We start from the raw sequence: 25,974 nt of genomic DNA on the forward strand, positions 1-25,974 counted from the left end.
TGTTTCCTCTTGCACTGGAAACATAAATTGATCAGATCAATGAGTGAAAGAGATTCATAGACTTTAATGTCAGAAGCGACCATCATGATCATCTAGTCTGACCTCCTGCACATTGCAGGCCACAGAATCTCAACCTCCCACTCCTGTAGTGGACCCATAACCTCTGCCTGAGTTACTGAGGTCCTCAAAACATAGTTTAAAGACTTCAATTTACAGAGAATTCACCATTAACACCAGTTTAAACCTGCACATGAGGAAGGGGAAAAATCCCCAGGGTCTCTGCCAATCTGACCCGAGGGAAAAATTCTTCCCGACCCCAAATATGGCGATCAGTTAGACCATGAACATGTGGGCAACACCCACCAGGCAGATACCTGGGAAGAATTCTCTGTAGTAACCCAGAGCCCTCCATCTAGTGTCCCATCTCCAGCTACTGGGAATTTTTGCTACTGGCAGTTGCCAATGGACCATGTGCTAGTGTAGGCAGTCCCATTAGACCATCCCCTCCGTAAATTTATCAAGCTCAGTCTTGAAGCCAGTTCGGTTTTCTGCTCCCATTGGAAGGCTGTTCCAGAACTTCACTCCTCTGATGGTTAGAAACCTTCAAGCCTAAAGTTTTGATGGCTAATTTATATCCATTTGTTCTTGTGTCCACTTTTGCGCTTAACTTACCTCCTCTCTCTCTCTCTGACGTATTTATCCCTCTGATGTATTTATAGAGAGCAATCATATCTCCCCTCTGCCTTCTTCTGGTTAGGCTAAACAAGCCAACCTCTTTGAGTCTCCTCTCATAAGGTAGGTTTTCCATTCCTTGGATCATCCTAGTAATCCTTCTCTGCACCTGTTCCAATTTGAGTTCATCTTTCTTGAACATTGGAGCCCAGAACTGCACACAGTATTCCAGATGAGATTTCACCAGTGCCTTGTATAATGGTACTAACACTTCCCTGTGTCCACTGGAAATACCTCAGCTGATGCATCCTAGGATTGTATTAGACTTTTTCATGGCTCCATCACATTGACAGCTCATAGTCATCCTGAGATCAACCAATACACCCACGTCTTTCTGCTCCTGTCGCTTCCAATTGAGAAGTCCAAAACTTATAGAAAAAATTCTTGTTGTTAGTCCCTACATGCATGACCTTGCACTTTGAACTGTTAAATTTCATCCCATTTCTATTACTCCAGTTTACAAGATCATCCAGATCTTCTTGAATGATATTCCAGTCCTCTTCTGTATTGGCAATACCTCCCAAGTTTGTGTTATCTGCAAATTTTATTAGCTCTCTCACTTTTTGTGCCAAGGTCAGTAATAAGATTGGTCCCAAGACTCTTCCTGAGGAACTCCACTAGTAACCTCCCTCCAGCCTGACAGTTCACCTTTCAGTATGCTGTTTTCTCCCCTTTAACAAGTTCCTTATTGACTTTCAATCATCATATTAATCCCTATCTTCTCCAATATAACTAATAATGTCCCATGTGGAACTGTATCAAATGCCTTACTGAAATCCAGATAGATGAAATCTACTGCATTTCCTTTGTCTACAAAATCTTTATCTTCTCAAAAGAAGGAAATCAGGTTGGTCTGGCATGATCTACCTTTTGTAAAATCTTATTGCATTTTATTCCAATTACCGTTCACCTCTACGTCCTTAACTACTTTTTCTTTCATAATTTGTTCCAAGACCTTGCATAAACTTGAGAACAAACTAACAAATCTGTAGTTTCCTGGATACCTTTTTTAATCCTTCTTAAAAATAGGAACTATATTAGCAATTCTCCAATCATATAGTATGATCCCTGAGTTTACAGATTCATTAAAAATCCTAGCTATTGGACTTGCAATTTCATGTGCCAGTTCCTTAAATATTCTTGGATGGAGATTCTCCTGGTCCCCTGATTTAGTCCCATTAAGCTGTTTGAGTTTGATTTTTGCCTCAGATGTGGTAATTTCTACTTCCATATCCTCATTGCCACTAGCCACCCTGCCACTGCCCCTAAGCTTTTCATTAGCCTTACTAAAAAATGAGGCGAAGTATTTAATTTAGGTGTTAGGCCATGCCTAGATAATCTTTAATCTCCACTCCCCATCCTCAGTGCTTATCAATCCCACTTCTTCTTTCCTTGTTTTCTTATTTATATGGCTATAAAACCTATTAATTGTTTTTAATTCCCTTTGCGAAGTCCAACTCTGTTTGGCTTTTGGCAGTTTGCACTTTATTCCTACACTTTCTGATCTTCAAGAGGTAGTCTTCCTGCTGATCCTTCTATTCCTTGTAGGCTTTCTGCTTTCACTTAATCCTCACACCTTCTTGTCAACTGTCTAAATGGGCCATCTTGATTATCACTACAAAAGTTTCTCTCTCCTGCTCATAATACCTCATCTTAACTAATTAGCCTCTTACAGTTTGTATGGCAACTTCCACCTTCTATGTATGTATGTATGTATAAAAAAAGAATAATACTCTTGTTACTATATGTTCCATTCTGTGCATCCGATGAAGTGGGCTGTAGCCCACAAAAGCTTATGCTCTAATAAATTTGTTAGTCTCTAAGGTGCCACAAGTACTCCTTTTTACTTAATCACCTGTTTGAGATGCTTGCTGATCCAGGTTGGTCTGCAACCCTTCCCTACAAATTCACCACCCCCTCCCTTGGTGGGGATGCAGGGTCCAGATAGCTTATGCAACTCTGACTTAAAGTAATTCCAAGTTTCCTCCACATTCAGATCCTTGAGTTCTTCAGTCCAGTCCACTTCCCTAATTAATTCCCTTAATTCAGTGGTTCTCAACCTATTTACCATTGTGGGCCACACATAAAGCTCTCTGTGTGTTATGTGGGCTGCATCCACACAATATATATATTACCTGGATGGCCCTGAGGATGTCACATGTGCTGATTGGGCTGCAAGTGGCCTGTGGGCCACAGGTTGAAAATCACTGCCTTAATTTTTTGAAATTAGCTCTTTTGAAATCAAGGAAAGCAACTATTTGATGAAGAAATCTGTCAGCTATCAGATCCAGGAAAATCTGGGCCTTACTATTATTATTAGCATGTGTCCTCCAATCTCTATCTGGGAAGTTAAAGTCTCCCATAAACACACAATTCCCAGTAGAATTTATTTAATTCAAAACATTAAAGAGGTCTCTATCCAAATCCAAATCGGATCCTGGTGTTCTGTAGCTCACCCCAACCACTATAGGGGAACCTCTAGTAGCTTTCTTCCTCAAAGTGATTTTGGCCCAGACTATTTCTTATCCATTCTATCACTTCTAATTTCTTTATAGTCTACCTCATCATTAATATACAATGCTGCTCTGCTACCTTTGCCTTTATTTCTGTCTTTCCTGAACAGCACATACCCCTCAATACCTGCACTCCAGTCATGACTACTATTCCACTATGTTTCTGTTATCCCTATAATATCTGGTTTCACTTTCTGCATTAGTACTTCTAGTTCCTCCATTCTGTTACCCAGGCTCCTTGCACTAGTGTGCAAACATCTTAATAGTTCCTGCTCAGCTTCATCCGCATTCCTTGCCCAACGGGGTACAGGCATTCTACTGCCAGTATCACCTATCTGACTGGTATCAGCACAATCCTTCCTCTTAATGTCCATTCTGCTACCCATTGCTGTTCCCATCTCTACTGCTGTATCCTTTCTTGATTTTCTTCCCTCTCAATGTTATAATCTCGATGCCTGATTTTAAGAACATCTCCCAACCATCTTTTGAGTTCTTAGTTTAAAGCTCTTTTAATGAACTGTGCCAATCTCCATCCCAGAGGTCTATTTCCCTCCCTACTGAGGTGGAGTCCATCCCATGAGAACTATCCTCTGTCCATGAACGCCTCCCAGTGGTCAAACATCCCAAAGCTTGCCTTATAGCACGACTGACTGAGCCATCTTTGATCATCATAATCTTTTCTCACCTTTGTTCTCCTCCTCTAGGGACAGGCAGAATCCCACTGAAGATTACCTGAGCCTCCATTTCCTTAAGCATCTTTCCCAGGCTGGCATAGTCTCCCGATATGTTCCACTGAGAATCTAGCTGTGTCATTTGTTCCCACATGAAGGGCAATCAATGGATTGTTTCCTGCTCCCATTAGGATCCTCTTCAGCTTCAGGTCCACATCCCATTTCTGAGCATCTGACAGACAGCAAACCCTTCTGTTCTGCACTGGTGACAGCCCTGTCTGTTGTTCTTAGTAGGGAGTCCGCAATCACATACACCTGCCTTTTCCTGGTGATGGTGTTTCATGTTCTTTTTGGCTGCAAGTTCTCTTGTCTTTTATTCTCCCTTGCAATCTTCTGCAAGTCAGCCAGAGTTCACAACCCCAGGAAGATGCAGGATATCTCCATTGACTCTTCCCCTCTTCTTACAGGACTAACCGCTCTTCTCTTTTTCCTTGCCCTCCCTCCTTCAGTTACAGCCTGATGTGCCCCTTCCTCATTTTCCAACCCAGCAAACCTGTTCCTGGGCTCTATTTCTCCTTCATTAGCCAGTCTTCTTCTCTGACTGGTTCTTGTAGTTGCATGCCTCCACTGACCATTTCCCTCACCTAGCAGTCTCCCCTATCAGTTCTTCAGTCCAGCTTGCATCCATAAGTCTTGAATTTTCCCTTCAGCCTCCTCTTGCCTTTGATCCATCATCTGCTTCAACCCCCTTTGAAACTCAACTATAGCTTCCACCTGCAGCTCCAAGCCTCGGATCTTCTCTTCCATCAGTTCTATCAGGCACCACTTCATACAAATGAAGCTCTTTTCAGGAACCCACTCTAGGATCATGTATATCCCACAGCTTCCATATCTGATCATCTTCATGGTCTCTTCCATTGCTTGGGTCACTATCACTGGTGCCTCTGTAGCTGTCATTTCCTTCCCGCCTAACCTCCTGTCAAGGAAAAAGAAACAAAACAAAAAAAGAAAATAACCCAAAACAAAAGAAATCCAGAACACCAAACTCCTTTCTCCAACTCCCCCTAAAACTCCCGTTTACAGCTCTGTTTGCCGGATACCAAAATGTGTCAGACGCTATTAGAGAATCCATACTGAACTACACTTTTCTTCCAGTGCCTTCGTTAACTGAGAGTTTTCCAAGTTCAGATGAAGGCATCCTGCTTCAAGAGATCTTGTCTTTTCTGCATGTGCAATGTGGGTTCCTGAGCAATCTAGCAAAGCCGGAGGAGGACTTGAATAAATTCATGGATGTTAGGTCCATCATTTATAGAAAAGAAGAAAAGGGAAAGTTCAATTCTTTTTTTTTAACCCAGTTATACTTCTGGCTATCACAGCATCCTTTGGCAACGTGTTCCACTGATAGACTGTGCGCTGTGTGAAGAAGTACTTCCTTATATTGTTTTAAAAGTGCTGCCTATTAATTTCATTGGATGACCCCTGGTTCTAGTCTGAAGGGGTGTGACAGGGTGGACTAGGTCTGGAGGCCTCGCAGCACTGCCTCACCCCACCCCAGAAAAGAGAAGAGGAGAAAGTCCTCCAGGCAACCTAGAGGAGCTGCATGGGAGCACACAATCAGAGGGGCTGCTGGAGCAACCAATCAGGGCTAGAAAGGCCATATATAAAGGGACCAGCAGAGGAAATGTAGTCAGTTACTATCTGGAACTTGAAGAGGAAGAATGAGATGCCTGACTGGCTGGAAGAGCAGTAGGATTATGGACAGGTCAATGCAGGGAGGCTGAGCCCTGGACCTAGCCAGATCAGGCGAGAGTACCGTGATGGGCTCTGCTGGTCTAACTGAAGGCTGAGCCCAGGTGAGTGCTGGCAAAAGGACACCGAGGGTACCAAGATGGGCCCGTTGGGCTGTTAAAGAAGATAGTGTCTCCAGGAAGGAAGCCTTGGTGCTATGGCCCCATCCCAAGGCCATGAGAGAGAAGTAGAAACTGTATACCCCGGAAGGGGGGACAGTGTGTGTGACTCAGCCAGAGGTCTGAGTCACTGAAGACCCACTGAAAGAACTATCGGGGGCCTCACAAGAGGTGGGTCCTACTCTGTTGTAAAAATTGAAAAAAAAGCAGATTCACACTCGACCAGAAAGGGAGCACCCATGAGAGGTGGGTGCTACCCCATTCAAAAATGAATGACTGCAGGCACTATCAGCCAGAGAGGGGGGTGCTTGTGAGAGGTAGGTGCCAATGTCATTACAAGGGGTAAACAACACTTCCTTATTCACTTCCTCCACACCATTCATGATTTTATAGGACTCTATCATAGAATCATAGAATATCAGGGTTGGAAGGGACCTCTGGAGGTCACCTAGTCCATCCACCTGTTCAAAGCAGGACCAATCCCCAACTAAATCATCCCAGCCAGGGCTGTGTCAAGCCTGACCTTAAAAACTTCTAAGGAAGGAGATTCCACCACCTCCCTAGGTAACGCATTCCGGGGCTTCACCACCCTCCTAGTGAAAAAGTTTTTCCTAATATCCAACCTAAACCTCCCCCACTGCAACATGAGACCAATACTCCTTGTTCTGTCATCTGCTACCACTGAAAACAGTCTAGATCCATCCTCTTTGGAACCCCCTTTCAGGTAGTTGAAAGCAGCTATCAAATCCCCACCCATTCTTCTCTTCCGCAGACTAAACAATCCCAGTTCCCTAAGCCTCTCCTCATAAGTCATGTGCTCCAGCCCCCTAATAATTTTTGTTGCCCTCCGCTGGATGTTTTCCAATTTTTCCATATCCTTCTTGTAGTGTGGTGCCCAAAACCGGACACAGTACTCCAAATGAGGCCTCGCCAATGTTGAATAGAGGGGAACGATCACGTCCCTCTATCTGCTGGCAATGCCCCTACTTATACATCCCAAAATAGCATTGGCCTTCTTGGCAACAAGGGCACACTGCTGACTCATATCCAGCTTCTCGTCCACTGTAACCCCTAGGTCCTTTTCTGCAGAACTGCTGCCTAGCCATTTGGTCCCTCGTCTATAGCAATGCATGGGATTCTTCCGTCCTAAGTGCAGGACTCCACACTTGTCCTTGTTGAACCTCATCAGATTTCTTTTGGACCAATCCTCTAATTTGTCTAGGGCCCTCTGTATCCTATCCCTACCCTCCAGCATATCTACCTCTCCTCCCAGTTTAGTGTCATCTGCAAACTTGCTGAGGGTGTAATCCACACCATCCTCCAGATCATTAATGAAGATACTGAACAAAACCGGCCCGAGGACTGACCCTTGGAGCACTCCACTTGATACCGGCTGCCAACTAGACATGGAGCCATTGATCACTACCCGTTGAGCCCAACAATCTAGCCAGCTTTCTATCCACCTTATAGTCCATTCATCCAGTCCATACTTCTTTAACTTGCTGGCAAGAATACTGTAGGAGACCTTATCAAAAGCTTTGCTGAAGTCAAGGACTAACATGTCCACTGCTTTCCCCTCATCCACAGAGCCAGTTATCTTGTCACAGAAGGCAATTAGATTAGTCAGGCATGACTTGCACTTGGTGAATCCATGCTGATTGTTCCTGATCACTTTCCTCTCGTCTAAGTGCTTCAGAACTGATTGCTTGAGAACCTGCTCCATGATTTTTCCAGGGACTGAGGTGAGGCTGACTAGCCTATAGTTCCCTGGATCCTCCTCCTTCCCTTTTTTAAAGATGGGCACTACATTAGCCTTTTTCCAGTCGTCCAGGACCTCCCCTGATCACCATGAGTTTTCAAAGATAATGGCCAATAGCTCTGCAATCACATCCGCCAACTCCTTTAGCACTCTCTGATGCAGCGCATCCGGCCCCATGGACTTGTGCTCGTCCAGCTTTTCTAAACAGTCCCGAACCACTTCTTTCTCCACAGAGGGCTGGTCACCTCCTCCCCATGCTGTGTTGCCCAGTGCAGTAGTCTGGGAGCTGACCTTGTTTGTGAAGACAGAGGCAAAAAAAGCATTGAGTACATTAGCTTTTTCCACATCCTCTGTCACTAGGTTGCCTCCATCATATCCCCTCTTAACTGCTTTTTTCTTAGATGAACAATCCCAGTCTTAATCTCTCATCCTACGCAAACTGATCCATATCCCAACACATTAGTTTGCCTTTCTGTGTACTTTTTCCAATTCTAATACATCTTTTCTGAGATGGGGCCACCGGAACTACATGTAGTATTCAAGATGTGGGTGTACCATGGATTTATATAGAAGCAATATTTTCTGTCTTATTGTCTATCCCTTTCCTAATGGTTCCTAACAATGCTAGCATTTTGGCTGCCGCTGCAGACTGACCAGATTTTTAGAGAACTATTCACGGTGACTCCAAAATCTCCTTCTTGGGTTCCAAATTATCTGTTACCACTCATCATTTTATATATATATAGTTGGGATTATGTTTTCCAATGTGCATTACTTTGCAGTTAACAACACTGAATTTCATCTGACATTTTGTTGCCCAGTCACACAGTCTTGTGAGATCCCTTTGTAACTTGTTGCAGTCAGCTTTGGACCTAACCATCTTGAGTAATTTTGTATTGTCCGCAAACTTTACCACCCTGTGAGGCTTGCATTCATAGTGTGTATACAAGGATCTGGAGTGAAAATTGGGTCAGCTTTCTGCATGTTGTTTGTACATAACTGCCAACAAAGGCACATTCAGATATAACCTGAGAATAACAAATCATTTTGCATTGTATTGGGTTCATGATTCTGTATCCTCAGAAGACATTTCTGCAGGTGCATTTTAATAAACCTATCCAGGAAATGAAGCCGGTCATGGCACCAGCAATCCAAACAAGGCACCAGCAAACCACTGGAGATAGAGACCTATAGATGATCATTGCCAGGAAATTACTGATGCAATGAATTTTTGGCTCTTGGCAAATCTTTACCATAATAAAACGGTAACCAAAGCCATGCTTGTTTTGACCCCTGGGTGAGCAAGTCTCCGCATTAAGTTCGAAAAATATTATTGATTTTGAACTGGTGGATATGAATTCTTTCCTGCATTTGTCCATGTATAAATAGATCTGTTTCTCTGGATAGGGCACCGACTGGCTTTTTTATAAGGATATGTCAACAACAAGAGTAACTGTGCAGTAAACTAGGGTGTAAATCTGCAGTGCTCTAGCCTGCTTTGGACTAACAGGTTATGTGGACCCTGCTACCACACACTAACATTCCATAGTGTGCTGTAATCAATACTTCCTCATAGGTCGTGTTTTCTAGATCTTGAATAATTTTTGTTGCACTCTGGATTTTCTCCAATTTGTTCACATCTTTCCCAAAGTGTGGTGCCCAGAACTGGACACAGTACTCTAACTGAGGCTTTATCAGTGCTGAGTAGAGTGATTACTTCTCGTGTCTTGCTTACAACACTCTGGTAACACATTCTGGAATTAGATTCTTTTTTTGCAAAACTATTACATTGTTGACTCATATTTAGTTTTGTGATCCACTATAACCCTGAGATCCTTTTCTGCAATACTCCTTCCTAGGCAGACATTTCCCCATTTTTGTATTTGTGCAATTGAGTATTCCTTCCTAAGTACTTTGCATTTGTCCTTATTGAATTTTGTCCTATTTATTTCTAACAATTTCTCTAGTTTGTCAAGATCATTTTCAATTCTAATACTGTTCTCCAAGCACTTCCTCTCCCAGCTTGGTACCATTCATGGGGAGTGGAATCCTCATGTGACTCTGATCTGGTCACAGACTGCCTGAAGTGCTCCTTATGCTTTAATATAGAGCCAGCCTGTGGAGCAAGAGTAGAGTGGAGAGAGACTCTTTCATAATCCTGAGCCCTTTTCTTTGACAGGGCAAGGATTTATTGCTGACATGTAGAAGGCACAAATCACATTCTGTTGGTGCTTGAAATCTGAGCCCCTTTCCTTAGAGTCAGGGTCCTTGGGCTGTATGCCAGATAGACCCAATTCCCATTAACTGTAGCCTGAGGGAGTGCTTCACAGAATAGACGGGTTCTCTACATGCCTGGAGTGACACGTCATAGGGCAAGGGGCAGAGCAGTGTTACAGAGCACTGTGAGAGCCTCTGCATAGGAGAATGGCTCTAGCAAACACTCCCTTATATGGAGGTGTTATGAACTGCTGCCTTGCAAATATGATGCTTGCTTTTGCATTTTTGGGACCAAGTCTCGGGTTTGCATAACTCACTCCTGAGCATCATGACAACCCCCAAATTTACAGTGAGAGGAAGCAGAGGTCTTTAGAAGCCCTACTTTTTTTCCCTATGGAGCTGAGGACCCCCTTCAGTATCCAGAGAGTAGTCAGAAAATCTTCCCCCTCCAACCTGAGTCTGTTGTGTGTCTTACCCCAAGCTGACTGGATAGGATCCTTCTCATCCTTATACTTTCTCCCTGAAATGTTCAGATGCTCCTGAGCTTTTCTGTAATGGAGTTAAGGCTCTTTGGGGAAGAAGGGATTCAACATGCCGGTCCAACACTCTGTCCTTTCACTGTGAGAGTTGGCTGTAATTCACCCTCTGTAGAGCCTGTAAATACTGCCTCACACAGGCAACACTTTAGCCCAGTGTTTGCAGAACAGCTCCACCATCCCAGAGTGGGGGCAGAGAAATCCTGGAGAGGAGGCACTGCAGTGGCGGGTCCAAGTGGTTGAAACAAACATGCTATCAAATAACCTGATCGGGGGGGGGGGGGGGGGGGGGGTTTGCGGGGAGGAGGAGGAAAGATTATAAGTCTTTACCATATGAAAATGAATAAAAATTGAAGTTATAAAACAAAATGATGGGGAGAAACCAAACCACCAACTTGTTCCTCTGCTGGAGACAGAAAATCTGGTGGCCTGAGCTGAAGGCATGGCTTAGTGCTGGTGCCTCAAGCAACAATGCTGGACCTCCTCCAAATTACACAGGTGAGGGCATTATCCCATTTGTGAGGACTGAAGCTATGCAACAGGAAATATGCTTATTTAATTGCAACACAGAAAAATATATTCCTAAAATCCATTACCTTGTTTTTTGGAGGTAAATTAGTGTGAAGAATCGGTATTCCTGTGTGCTGTAATGTGTCTCTGCAGTTGGTCTCCTCAGTTATAGGTCTAACGGGTATTAAAGAACCAGGGACTGGTGGTCTTATAATTGGTGGAAATCTAGGTGCTGGGTCAAGCTGCAGGTGCAGTAAAGGAATTCCAGCTGAATGCTGGTAAGTTCCATAGAAGGAAGCATGCTGAGCACTCCGTGGCTTCTCTGCACTCACATTTGTAGGAAGGTGCTGCAGAGGTGCAAAATTTTGCTCTCCCTCATATTGATCCAGATTAAGTAGTTTAGGAGGCCTCTTGCTTTCAGCTTCTGCCCACCTCTTCTTTTCCTCATATACTTGCCTCGTCATTTCAGGATCATATTTATTCAAATTCAAGTGTGTCATTGAAATAGTCTTGTCTCCTAGCATACATGACAGCGGAGGGTTCTGTAAAGAATTAGATGGATCCCAAACTACCCTTGGTTGGGGGAGTGACCCGATGAAAGCTTGTGAAACTTTTAATGGATATAAATTGAGTGGTTTTAAATGATCAGATTCAAGTTTAAGCAAAGGAAAGCCATTTTCATAATTTAAGGTTTTTGCAACTGGGATAAGTTTGGGTGTCTTCTGGATATCTAGGGAATGAGATAACAGATGAAGTGCTGTGGCTGGAGCTGAAGGAAGCAAGTCCTGAGATGCTGGAATAAATTCTGTTCCATTGGACTGGCTCTCTGATAGGCTTAAAGAAATATTCACATCTGGATGATTCTAAATGAAAAAAGAACACACAATAGTACTTTAAACTATGTATAAGATCACAATAAATCGTTACTAAATGTGGTCTCTATTACTTGGTAATTCTGTCTAATGCAATTACTACAAGAAAGTTCTCTAATTTTTCAAATGGAATAACATCTGATATGCTTTTTCTTAAAAAGTAATGCTTGGTTTTACCTACATGTATACTTTCTTTGCTGCTTTGATCATTTAGGATATTTCTTTCCTGAGAAGGAGAGCTGCTCTTCTTATTAGACTTTCCAGCATTTTCTTTAGTGGGCAGCTGAGTCTCAGGAGAAATGTCTGCAGACTGTACAGGCAGGGATGTGTCAGCACCACTGCCTCTTACAGTGTGTGAAGCCTGGCTTCCTCCCAACTGAATAGCCTGAGACTGCTGCAGAAGATGCTGCATATTTGGCAAGCTGGCAAAGGATGATCCCACCATTTGCATTAAGTTCAGAAAGTTGACTTGCTGCAGCTAGAATGTAAACAAAAATAAAGCTAACATTATAAAAGTTGCTTAAATGGGTCTTGGCCAAAATCCTTAGTTAAAACTTTTTACAGACCTATAGATTATCCTAAAATTTATAGATAATCCTATTAAAATAGATAGCAACAGAAACAACATCCCAATGTCTCAATAACAAGTACACTAAATCGATATTTCTTTCGTGATACAATACGCTATGTGAAATAATAATGTTATCCTACAACAACGTATAGTCCTTTGCATTCTTTATTTCAAAGCAAAGAAATCTAAACCTGAATAATACCAGGATGGAATAGTTTCAAATGTACCAGCATTAACTCATTAACATTTTAACTATACAGTTACTGTTTGTTCATAATGTCCCCTAATTTATATGAATAAAGGACATTAAGAGAAAGTTAACAGTTAGTCCTCCTAAAAATATAATTGTTCAAACTGTACTGCTCCTCAAATTCACAAACCTTCTGATTAAGAAGTCAAAAGGTCATGAATTATGCCTAAAATAATTGGTTTCTACCTTCAGTTACCTTTAACCCAGAAATTTGCATAAAAGCATCATAGAATAACCTTGAAAGCAATCATTTTTCATATTGCTTGTTTTTTTAAAATTGAACCGTTTAATCTGTGTTTCATTATTTTTAATAATGAGAGATTCTTACCTGAACTAATTTAAACATTTCATCTTGGAGCATCTGTCTGACAGCTTCTGAAACGTTCAATGGCTCTGATATCTGCTCTCGATCCTGGACCTCTTGCTTCTTTGAACACACCGGACGATTATAGGGAACACTTGATACACCAGTGAAAGAAGGTTGATCATCACATGCACAAATCTCTATGTTACTTGAAGTACTGGGAATAAAAATAGTAATTTTTAGACACTTTCCAAAAGATATGGATTCTGAACACTGAACCTGATGATGAGAATCAGAGTGAAGTAAATGTATCAAAACTTTACAACTGGTAAGTTAAAATGCTAAATGAAAAATGATACCCATTAGCAAAAATAAGAGACACTTTGTTTTAGGTTTTCAGTGTGCATTCATCCCCTCTGGAAATTTGAATTTTTTTTTTTTTTAAACAAAATCAATTTTCTGGAGGAAAAAAGTAAAAAGACACATTTTTTAAAATTAGAACCATTTTTTCCCCTCTCTAATGGGTAGTAGATTTCTGGCCAGACCTGCTTAGATTCTGTGATCTCACAGGATCGCAGCACAAAGTGGTGTGGCTGTAGGTCTTATACCACAATGTACAGTAAACGCAAACATTATACATTTACTGCAAAGAAACACTGAACAGAATATTAAGACTGCAGATTTAATAGGAATAATCCATAATTTACTACATAATGCATTACAGTTTCTCTTACGTAGGAGCATTTGCATTCATTTCTAAACAGAATGAATGAGGAATGGTGCTGGAAACAGCCTCAGCCATACTGTAAAGAAAGACAAAAATATAAGTTTATTATAAATGTTTCAACCTTTAATATGTTGCATATTGTTTTTTTAGTTATATGGAACATTTTTGAAAGATTTTGTATGTAAAATACAAGCTTGTTTACCTAATATGCATGTAAATTTAATCCAAGACATACTGAATTGAGTACCTTCTATCACTGTATAACACTGCAGCTGAGTACACAATTGTTGATTGTTTATGCTTGGTCTCCATAGCAATCAGTAACTGACAAACAACATGGTTGAATAGATTTTGATTATTCACACAAAATACTAGGCAACAGAAAGGCTGAGGACTGATTTGACTTGGCAAAACAAAGGAAAATCCTTAAATGTGAAAATCCTTAAAATCCCACATTTAAGGGACACTGTGAACGTGATTGAAATGTGCATTTCTAAAAGGAAAAGTTAAGTCACGCAGCAACTCCTGAGGATAGTTTTTATATGCCCTATTTTACAAAAAGGAAAAATTATACTGCCTTAAAATGGTAATGAAATACTAATGAAGACTTTATAAAGCTATGTAGATTTTAAAGGAAAATCTATTCGACATTGGTGAGGCCTCATCTGGAGTACTGTGTCCAGTTTTGGGCCCCACACTTCAAGAAGGATGTGGATAAATTGGAGAGAGTCCAGCGAAGGGCAACAAAAATGATTAGGGGTCTGGAACACATGACTTATGAGGAGAGGCTGAGGGAGCTGGGATTGTTTAGCCTGCAGAAGAGAAGAATGAGGGGGGATTTGATAGCTGCTTTCAACTACCTGAAAGGAGGTTCCAAAGAGGATGGCTCTAGACTGTTCTCAATGGTAGCAGATGACAGAACGAGGAGTAATGGTCTCAAGTTGCAGTGGGGGAGGTTTAGATTGGATATTAGGAAAAACTTTTTCACTAAGAGGGTGGTGAAACACTGGAATGAGTTACCTAGGGAGGTGGTAGAATCTCCTTCCTTAGAGGTTTTTAAGGTCAGGCTTGACAAAGCCCTGGCTGGGATGATTTAACTGGGAATTGGTCCTGCTTCGAGCAGGGGGTTGGACTAGATGACCTTCAGGGGTCCCTTCCAACCCTGATATTCTATGATTCTATGAAAGACTACAACAAACTCTACACATATTGAGGACGTTTTATCTATATATATAATTTAGTATTATTACAATATAATTACATAGAATCATAGAACTGGAAGGGAACTCAAGAGGTCATCTAGTCCAGTCCCCTGCACTCAAGGCAGGACTAAGTATTATCTTGACCAGTGGTTCTTAACCTTCACTGCAGCCGGCACCCCTTTGGTTCTCAAAATATGTTCTTATCAAAAATTGTTGAAGTAGGTCAGTTCTTTAAACCTAGATATATTTTTGTTTGTATATTATGGTAATCATTAACAAAATCTATAATGTTAATAAATACATAGGTTTGATGAAACAAAGAAGTTGTACTTACGTCCCTGTGCTTAATTTGTGTTTTCGATGATTTACCTTCTAAAAAAACCTGGCATGTCTCGCACCCCCAGGGAAGAACCACTGATCTAGACCATCCCTGACAGATGTTTGTCCAAACTGCTCGTAAAAATCTCCAATGATGGAGACTCCACAACCTCCCTAGGCAATTTATTCCAGTGCTTAGCCACTCTGACAGTTAGGAAGTTCTTCCTACTGTCCAACCTAAACTGCCCTTGCTGCAATTTAAGCCCATTGCTTCTTGTCCTATCCTCAGAAGTTAAGAACAATAATTTTTCCTCTCTCCTCCTTGAAACAATCTTTTATGTACTTGAAAACTTACGTCCCCTCTCAGTCTTCTCTTCTCAAAACTAAACAAACCCAATTTTTTCAATCTTCCCTCATAGGTCATGTTTTCTACACCTTTAATCATTTTTGTTGCTCTACTCTGGACTGTCTCCAATTTGTCCACATCTTTCCTGAAATGTGGCAACCAGAACTGAACACAATACTCCAGCTGAGGCTAATCAGTGCGGAGTAGAGTGGAAGAATTACTTCTCATGTCTTGCTTACAATACTCCTGCTAATAGATCCCAGAATGATGTTTGCCTTCTTTTGCAAGAGTGTGACTCTGTTGACACATAATTAGCTTGTGATCCACTATGACCCCCAGATCCCTTTCTGCAGTACTCCTTTCTAGGCAGTCCATTCCCACTTTATGTGTGTGCAATTGATTATTCCTTCCTAAGTGGAGAACTTTGCATTTGTCTTTAAATTTCATCCTATTTACTTCAGACCATTTCTTCAGTTTGTCCAGATCATTTTTATTTTTAATCCTATCCTCCAAAGCACTTGCAACCCCTCCCAGCTTGGTATCATCCACAAACTTTATAAGTATACTCTCTATGCCATTATCTAAATCATTGATGTAAGAGAGTGGTATGATTGCTCAGAGCTCCAGTATGAAACTGGAGAAAAGCCTGTTGAGAGTCTTTGGGTTATGTTTATAAGGGAGAGCAACAAGGGTGATGTCAAGGTGGACGTGTGCTATAGACCACCGGACCAGGAGGATGAGGTAAACGAGGATTTCTTCAGACAATTAACTGAAGTTTCCAGAGCACAGGCCCTGGTTCTAATGGGGGACTTCAATCACCCTGACATCTGCTGGAAGAGCAATACAGTAGTGCACAGACAATCCAGGAAGTTTTTGGAGAGTGTTGGGGACAACTTCCTGGTGCAACTACTGGAGGAACCAACCAGGGGCCAGTCTCCTCTTGACCTCCTGCTTACAAACAGTGAAGAATTGGTATGGGAAGTAGAAGTGGGTCGCAACCAAGGCAGCAGTGACCATGAAATGGTTGAGTTCAGGATCCTCACAAAACGAAGAAAGGAGAGTAGCAAAATACAGACCCTGGACTTCAGAAAAGCAGATTTTGACTCTCTCAGGGAACTGATGGGCAGGATCCTCTGGGAGGCTAATATGAGGGGAAAAGGAGTCCAGGAAAGCTGGCTGTATTTTAAAGAAGCCTTATTGAGGGTGCAGGAACAAGCCATCCCGATGTGGAGAAAGATCAACAAATATAGCAGGCAACCAGCTTGGCTTAACAGTGAAATCTTCGGTGAGCTTAAACACAAAAAGGAAGCTTACAAGAAGTGGAAACTTGGACAGATGACTAGGAAGGAGTACAAAAATATGGTTTGAGCATGCAGGGGTGTAATCAGGAAGGCCAAAACACAACTGGAGTTGCAGCTAGCAAGGGATGTGAAGGGTAACAAGAATGGCTTCTATAGGTTTGTTAGCAACAAGAAAAAGGTCAGGGAAAATGTGGGACCCTTAATGAATGGGGGAGGCAACCTAGTGACAGATGATGTGGAAAAACCTGAAGTACTCAATGGATTTTTTTGCCTCAGTCTTCACAGACAAGGGCAGCTCCCACACTGCTGTCCTGGGCAGCACAGTATGGGGAGGAGGAGAGCAGCCCTCAGTGGTGAACGAACAGGTTAAAGACTATTTAGAAAAGCTGGACATGCACAAGTCCATGGGTCCAGATCTAATGCATCCAAGGGTGCTGAGGGAGTTGGCTGATGTGATAGCAGAGCCATTGGCCATTATCTTTGAAAACTTATGGCGCTCGGGGGAAGGTCCCGAGTGATTGGAAAAAGGCAAATATAGTGCCCATCTTTAAAAAAGGGAAGAAGGAGAACCCAGAGAACTACAGACCCGTCAGTCTCACCTCAGTCCCTGGAAAAATCATGGAGCAGGTCCTCAAAGAAACCATTTTGAAACACTTGGACGAGAGCAAGGTGATCAGGAACAGTCAATATGGATTCACCAAGGGCAATTCATGCCTGACCAACCTCATTGCCTTCTATGATGAGATAACTAGCTCTGTGGATATGGGGAAAGCGGTGGATGTGATATATCTTGACTTCAGCAAAGCTTTTGATACGGTCTCCCACAATATTCATCACAGCAAGTTAAAAAAGTATGGATTGGATGAATGGACTATAAGGTGGATAGAAAGCTGGCTAGATTGTTGGGCTCAATGGGTAGTGATCAACGGCTCAATGTCTAGTTGGCAGCCGGTATCAAGCAGAGTACCCCGGGGTCAGACCTGGGTCCGGTTTTGTTTAACATCTTCATTAATGATCTGGAGGATGGGACGGATTGCACCCTCCGCAAGTTCGCAGATGACACTGAACTGGGGGGAGAGGTAGATACGCTGGAGGGTAAGGATAGGGTCCAGAGTGACCTAGACAAATTGGAGGATTGGGCCTAAAGAAATCTGATGAGGTTCAACAAGGACAAGTCCAGAGTTCTGCACTTAGGATGGAAGAATCCCATGCACTGCCACAAGCTGGGGGCTGACTGGCTAAGCAGCAGTTCTGTAGAAAAGGACCTGGGGATTACAGTGGATGAGAAGCTGGATATGAGTCAGCAGTCTACCCTTGTTGCCAAGAAGGCTAAAGGCATACTGGGCTGCATTAGTAGCAGCATTGCCAGCAGATCAAGGGAAGTGATTATTCCCCTTTATTCGGCACTGGTGCATCCAGTTTTGGGTCCCCACTACAGAAAAGATGTAGACTAATTGGAGAGAGTCCAGTGGAGGGCAACAAAAATTATCAGGCAGTTGGGGCATATGATTTACGAGGAGAGGCTGGGCTTATTTAGTCTGCAGAAGAGAAGAGTGAGAGGAGATTTGATAGCAGCCTTCAATTACCTGAAGGGGGGTTCCAAAGAGGATGGAGCTTGGCTGTTCTCAGAGGTGACAGATGATAGAACAAAGAGGAAAGGTCTCAAGTTGCAGTGGGGGAGGTCTAGGGTGGATATTAGGAACAACTATTTCACTAGGAGAGTGGTGAAGCACTACAATGGCTTACCCAGGGAGGGGGTGGAATCTCCACCCTTAAAAGGTTTTTAAGGCCCGGCTTGACAAAGTCCTGTCTGGGATGATTTAGTTGGAGTGGTCCAGCTTTGAGCAGGGGGTTGGACTAGATGACCTCCTGAGGTCTCTTCCAACCTAATCTATGATTCTATTATTAATGAAGATATTGAACAGAACCAGAACCAGACCCAGAACCGATCTCTGCGGGACCCCACGTGTTATGCCCTTCCAGCATGCCTGTGAACCACTGATGATTACTCTCTGGGAACAATTTTCCAACCAGTTATGCACCCACCTTATAGTATCTCCATCTAGGCTGTATTTCCCTAGTTTGTTTATGAGAAGGTCATGCGAGACAGTATCAAAAGCGTTACTAAAGTCAAGATATACCACATCTACTGCTTCCCCCCATCGACAAAGCTTGTTACCCTGTCAAAGAAAGCTATCAGGTTGGTTTGACACAATTTGTTCTTGACAAATCCACGCTGACGGTTACTTATCACCTCATTATCTTCTCAGTGTTTGCAAATTGATTGCTTAATTATTTGCTCCATTATCTTTCTGGGTACAGAAGTTAAGCTGACTGGTCTGTCATTTCCCAGGTTGTCCTTATTTCTCTTTTTATAGATGGGAACTATATTTTCCCTTTTCCAGTCTTCTGGAACGTCTTCAGTCTTCCATGACTTTTCAAAGATAATTGCTAATGGCTTGGATATCTCCTCAGTCAGCTCCTTGAGTATTCTAGGATGCATTTTATCAGGCCCTGGTGATTTGAAGACATCTAACTTTGTCTAAGTAATTTTTTACTTCTTTTTCCCTATTTTAGACTCTGATCCTACCTCATTTTCGCTAGCATTCACTATGTTAGGTGTCCAAACGCCACCAACCTTCTTGGTGAAAATCGAAACAAAGAAGTCATTCAGCACCTCTGCCATTTCCACATTTTCTCTTATTTTCTTTCTCCCATCATTGAGTAATGGGCCTACTCTGTCCTTGGCCTTCCTCTGGCTTCTAATGTGTTTGTAGAATGTGCTTGTTACTCTTTATGTCCCTAGCTAGTTTGATTCAGTTCACATGCCATCGTAACTGGTAAGACATTGTCTGGATTTCTTGAAATCCAGGTGAAGATTTTAAATAATTAATGATAAAGGAAGTAGTCTCAAACAGGGAAACAGATTGGAGGGAATGACTGGTACAAGTTTGCCAGTTTGAAAGGAGTTGAGCTGCTCTCCTCCGATCATCAAGAAAAATATCAGACCAGCAGTTGGGGATCCAGATTCCAGACAGCGAACGTGAAAAAAAAACACGCAGAAAAATACAAATATCTTTCTTTGAGAAACTCACAATTGAATCACACAAGTAAGCCACATAAGTTATCAATTCAAACATAAGACCACGAGAGACACTCAAGAGATGGTCTATGCAGAGTTCCTGTAATTCTTTATATGGTTTTTCATTGAAAAGACAAATGCTTCAACAACTTTAAAAATGTTTTTAATTAATATAAGGAAATGGGGGTTCTCTGTAAAAATCCTGAAATAATGTATTGAAGCGACTTGATTGTATTCTTCAATTACTGAAGAACACATTTGCTTTGTTCTTAAGATAAACACTCAGTTGTAGATACCAAGCTTCTCATGGCCAACCCTGCAATAATACACTAGCACGTACCAGAAATGGAAGGGGGGCTGGAATTTAGCTTCAAACTATAAGTATGTTGTTATGACCAAGAACAAATCTTTTTTTAATTAAGAATAATACTCTCTCTTTATAAATTTAACAAGGTAGTAATAAACTAATTCTTTTGAAATACTAATGATATCAATTTCTCTTACCCATTTTGTTTGGCTTTTTTTTCTTCTAACTTTTCCATCATGGGTTCTTCCCATGGAAATTCTATATCTAGAGTGGAGATATGCTGCAATTTAAAAAGATGCATATGAATATGTATATATTTGCTTCAGCATACTTCTGCCTAAATAGATTATTATGAAAATCCTAGACTGTTTCTGATTAATCATCCATGTGGTCAAATTCAGATTATTTTTTGTAATAATCCAAACATCCTAGTTTTTGCATAGCTACAGAACTATAGAAAATGCAAGGAGGTGTCCTAATGACTTCTTTAACTAAATTTAATCATATCTATCATGAGTTTTCAACCATTTCTAAAATTCAGTTCACTAGATTGCCATAGAATCAGGCCTGTGCAGCAGTATCACCTTGCTAATCAGGCATCCACCTATTACTATTCCCCTTGGTAGCATGGAAACAAAACAATTACAAACAAGCAAAAAAACAAAAAATAAACAAACAAAATGATTACAAGTTAAAAGGACTGACCCTATGAATAATCATTTCCAGGAGTAGCAAAGCCCAGGATTTTGCACCAGGCACAAGGGTCCAACCCTAGCAAGCCACATGGCAGAATTGAGGACAATAGTACATATTTTTAATCCTGTTCGTTGCATTGGTTCTAAAGTGCTACATGAAGGTAAACCAGATTCTATTCTGATTCACACATCAGCAAAAGAATTCTTGACCAATTTCCTAGTACTGAATCTTTGATACTGGTGGTGATCAGTGTTCCCTCTAATTTTTCCCACCCATGCGCGGAATGAATTTTGTTATATGCACCAATATGGAGGTGATATGTGACACATCAGTTTCATATTGGTGCACATAACAAAATTAATGTGGTGGGGGTGGGGCTGAGGGCTTTGGAGTGTGGGAGCGGGCTCAGGGCTGGGGCAGAGATTTGGGGTGCAGAGGTTTGAGGGCTCCAGCTGGGGGTGTGGGCTCTGGGTATGAGCGGTTTGGGGGCAGGAGGGTGCTCCGGGGCTATGGCAGGGAGAGAGGACTTCACCCCCCCTCCACCCCTCAGCTCTCTCCCCCCACGGCAGCTCCAGGGCTGGGGCTGCAGGATAGGTGCCCCTTCCCTGGTCCCTGAGGGGTGCCCAAGCCAAGGCTGGGTCTGGGTCTGCGCCCGCGCCGCACTTAGGTCTGTGCTCCACCGCCCTGGCCGCATCTGCAACCAGGCTGGACCGCAACTGGGGCCACACTCAGCTGGGTTTGGGCCGGGCTGCCACAGCAGAGCCGGGCTGCAGCGGAGTTGGGGCCAGCAGAAGGCCACGCCACCCCAGCCGCGGCCGGTTGGGGACTGGGCTAGGTTGGGACTCGGGGAGGGACGGGTTCCCTAAACACCTGCGTGGCGCAAAATAGGCTGCTGTGCAGCCATGCAGCTTACAGCGAATTTAGGGGATACATGAGCCAGAAAAAAAATTGAGCTTATTTACAGATCCCACGTTAAGTTTTCAAAGTGGAAGTAAGAAACGTATCTGTGTACTTGTAAACTGAATAAAACTGATTTGAAGTCATTACATAATCGCTCTGGCTACTTAAAAGACAATATCATGTATTATAAGAACATAAGAATGGTCATACTGGGTCAGACCAATAGTCTGTCTAAACCAGTAATCTGTCTTCCAACAGTGACTGGTGCCAGATGCTTCAGAGGAAATGAAAACAGGGCAATTATTGAGTAATTCATCCTCTGTTGTCCAGTCCCGGTTTCTGGCAGTCAGAGGCTTAGGGACACTCAGAGCATGTGCCCCTAGCCATCCTGACTAATAGCCATTGATAGACCTATCCTCCATGAATTTATCCAATTAGTTTTTGAATCCAGTTGCACCTTTGGCTTTCACATCTCCTGGAAATGAGTTTGAGGTGACTGTGCATTGAGAGAAGTAGTAGTTCATTATTTTTGTTTTAAACCTGCTGCCTATTAATTTCATTGGGTGACGCCTGGTTCTCGTGTTATATGGAGGGGTAAATAACATTTCCTTATTTACTTTCTCCACATCAGTCATGCTTTTATAGGCCTCTACCATAGTCCCCTTTAGTTGTCTCTTCTAAAATGAATACTCCCAATTTTTTTTTAATCTCTTCTCATAAGGAAGCTGCTCCATACCCCTAATAATTTTTGTTGCTTTTCTCTGTACTTTTTCCAATTCATCTTTTCTGAGATGGGGCCATCAGAATTGTACGCAGTATTTAAAGTATGGGCATAACATGGATTTACACAGTGGCATTATGATAATTTCTGCTTTATTTTTTATCCCTTTCCTAATGGTTCCTAACTTTCTCAGCTTTTTTGATTGTCACTGCACTTGAGCAGATGTTTTCAGAGATCCATGATGACTCTAGGATCTCCTTCTTGAGTGGTAACAGCTACTTTAGACCCCATAATTTAGATGTGTAGTTGAGATTATATTTTCCAATGTGCATTACTTTGCATTATAATGAAGAGAAATACTAGATTACTGTTAGTCAAAGAGCTAAATGTAAAAATAGACAGTATTCAGTACAAGCAGCATGTTAAACCAGAATCACCCCCCCCCCACCATAGTTCTTTTTATAAGCATTGGGTAAGATTTTCAAAAGTGCACAGTGTTGGCCTAACTTTACTATTGTTAAAATCAATGGGCATTGTACCATTGACTTAAGGGGAGCAGTCTGGTGAACACTGAGTGCTTTAAGGCCCCCCCCCCCATTATATATAACAGGGAATAATGCATTTTGAATATAATATTTAAAAGTAATTGTTTCATTCATCTGAGAGAGTAACTTGCCTCCTCTTTTTGTTGTTGTACAGGTTTAATGCTGACAGAAATACTGGGGCTTTTTGGAACTCCAAATGGTTCTTCAAAGAGCTCTATGAAATAAAGGGATGTAATTCATAAAGAAAATAAAGTACATACAATCAGTAAACTACATGGCTGACAACTTTATTAAGATAAAGGGATATGGTATAAAAAAAAAAATTTTGCTAAAGGAGCAAACCTTCAGTTTCTGAAGTTGCATCTATTTCCTTCTTCAGGAATGCTCCCACTTCTTCATCAAAACCTATTACTCCTTCTTCAGTACTGTGAGTTACAGAATAACTCTCATTCATTTCATTCTTTTCAGAATGTTTTGTTTTTGTAGATATTCTGTAAATTAGTATAACAGATCAAATTACAAAAAATAAGTGAATAATGCATTTATGTATGACATAAGTATATAGGGAGGCTATATGCTGTATGCATTCATTATTTAATAAGTTGTGCTTATTTTACCTATAACAATTGGGTTTTTTTTGTTAGTTTGACCAGTATCTATCATCCATTTTTTTCTATCTTTGAGTTTGTGTATTGAAGTGCACGCAAATCATTAAAACTATCTGATATTTCCTATACATTGGTGAGATTTTTACATGAACTATTCTTTTTATAATTTAGTAAAAGTATGCAGTTTTGCTATGATCATAAATGCCAAATTCCAGATTGGTGTAAATTTACACAGTCAAGTTCTAAATCTCTGAAAATCAAGGTTTATAACAAAAGTACGACACAACCTTGGCTCCAGTCATGCAAACCAAGGACATGCACAAGGTAGGGGGGAGCCCAAGCATGGGCATGGGCCCACCCAATAATCAGCAAGGTCACAGAGCTCCTGTGAGCCTAGAGTGGTGGTGGGAGCTAACAGCGCCTTCCGCGCCCGGGGCCACGGCACAGAACTCCTCTAGTCCCAGAGGAGCTGTGTGTCCCCACCCCCAACAGCCCTGGGCCCAGAGAAGCTGTGGCCCCCTCTCTTTTGCTATAACAAAACCTTGGCTATAACAGCCAAATGGCTCTGATCCCCAGAGGTTTGTTATAGCGAGGGTGTCCTCATATGATGTTTTTAATGTGCCCCTCCAAAAGCGGTCAAATTTAAATTCCTGCCCATATCTCTGATGAGAACAAATGTTCAAGTCTAATATTTTTTTGTTTGGATTTTTTATAAAAAAAATGAGGAATATTCACTGTTCTGTATATATTCTGAGGTAGTTTTGAGCTTCCTCAAAATTAATTATATGGTACAGCCTGTCAAATGGAATATGTCCAGACAGAAGTACATCAACACAAATAATAGATATAGACAGCAAAAACAAATAGTAATGTGTAAACTGCACAATGGAATGTGAAAGGATCTGGTTACAAAACTGATACATATTAGAACATTATAAAAAAGAACAAGTTCAGTTATATTTCAGTGGAATTATTTATTTATATCTGCATAGAAATCTCTGCTGAGTAAAGACTATAATTAACAAATAAGGATGAAATTTTGCTCCATAAGAGCATCTCCCACTACACTCCCTTGCAACCTGCCTACAACTCCAATTGCCTTAAACAATTATGAATATATATGAAAGCAGAATTTGGCTGTAAATCAAGAAGATATGATTTGTATGTAGCATGCCAATGTTTCCCGCTTAGCTGAGCAATTACATCAACTTGAGTGTTCTAGTTAAAATATTACCCTAAAACATTTTCACAAACTTCATCGTAAGCATTTACATCCTGGACAGCGTGTAGCGTTTCTGTTGATGGAGAACAGCCTGTATCCGTACTGCTTTCTTTCTGTATCTTGGATCTAGTTTCTGGTAGGGATGCAGAGTTCATTAGGTATTGATAATCTGGACTCTAATAAAACAAAACCCAAAACACACATTCAGAAGTCTTTCTAGTTAAAAACAACACCTGAATTGTAAGAATCTCTCTCCTACTTCAGATGTATGTATTGCATTTCTGCTTAACTACACATCCTTTTCTCCAGATGTAAATTTTACAGGCTGAAGGTATTACGGATTTCACACAGTTAAAAAAAAGCCCGATTTATGGTTGCCTGTGCAATCTGAGTTTTGCATCCTTTCACATCCAACCTGTGCACTGAATGAGGCAAAGAATTCTGTGCAAAACAGTATGGGACGACCATTAAATAGTCAATATATGGTCACTATAGTTATTATATAGTCACTATCATTAATAGTATGTAATAATTAAAAATTGTTTCATACTACATACAACTGAATGGGCAGAAAAATACATTTGGTTTTGTGCATCAGAAATAAAATCAGTGCTAAATTCAAATGGTTAGTTATTACTAGAAATAACGTCAGAGGTAGAAAAAACAGTTTCAATATTGTGTATAACCAGAAGCATTCAGAAACATCTCTGGTGTCTGGAACATTCTGGTGATACCTTAGTCATCTGTGCATTATACACCATTTGTGTCAGAGGAGAAGAGACTACACAAACAAAACAATCTACTTTATCTAGAAGGGGAAAGAATGCTCAACAAAAAGAAAAAAAATCCTCATAAATCCAAAATGTGATTCAGTTATTCCCAGGGTTACCAGATAGCAACTGTGAAAAAACGGGGAGAGAGGGTGAGGGGTAATAGGCGCTTTTATAAGAAAAAGTCCCTTTAAAAATGGGACATCTGGTCACCCTAGTTACTCCTAACTTCAAAAACAACTAATTCACCCTTAATCTTGTTATTTGTTAAATTCCACAGAGATTCAACTTTGCTTAAAAATGTTCACACTTGACTCACGCTGTGAAAGAGTTTGGGAACAAGAGTTCACTGTACCTATTTACCATTTACAATTACATCAAATTATT

General features: G+C 41.4%; 1 protein-coding gene across 17 annotated transcripts in view; it reads right to left on the bottom strand.

Moving 5' to 3' along the window:
• The window catches only part of CPLANE1 (ciliogenesis and planar polarity effector complex subunit 1), a 180,046-nt gene that overhangs the window by 51,358 nt on the left and 102,714 nt on the right, over window positions 1–25,974 (bottom strand). For 16 of the 17 annotated variants that reach the window (XR_012668393.1, XR_012668392.1, XR_007356612.2 and 13 more), the window contains 8 exons: window positions 24,830–24,993; window positions 23,330–23,478; window positions 23,119–23,201; window positions 20,323–20,405; window positions 13,577–13,645; window positions 12,867–13,059; window positions 11,899–12,195; window positions 10,932–11,708 (listed from right to left, as the gene is read on the bottom strand). Coding sequence is in view for 14 of the 17 variants with exons in the window: in XM_048849585.2 (XP_048705542.2) it covers window positions 10,932–11,708; window positions 11,899–12,195; window positions 12,867–13,059; window positions 13,577–13,645; window positions 20,323–20,405; window positions 23,119–23,201; window positions 23,330–23,478; window positions 24,830–24,993 (1,815 nt within the window). In the remaining 3 variants the exon portion in view is untranslated. The remainder of the gene's footprint in view (window positions 1–10,931; window positions 11,709–11,898; window positions 12,196–12,866; window positions 13,060–13,576; window positions 13,646–20,322; window positions 20,406–23,118; window positions 23,202–23,329; window positions 23,479–24,829; window positions 24,994–25,974) is intronic. The other variant, XM_048849584.2, reaches the window with a different exon arrangement.

The sequence above is a fragment of the Caretta caretta genome, chromosome 5, assembly GCF_965140235.1.
Source record: "Caretta caretta isolate rCarCar2 chromosome 5, rCarCar1.hap1, whole genome shotgun sequence".
NCBI lineage: Eukaryota > Metazoa > Chordata > Testudines > Cheloniidae > Caretta > Caretta caretta.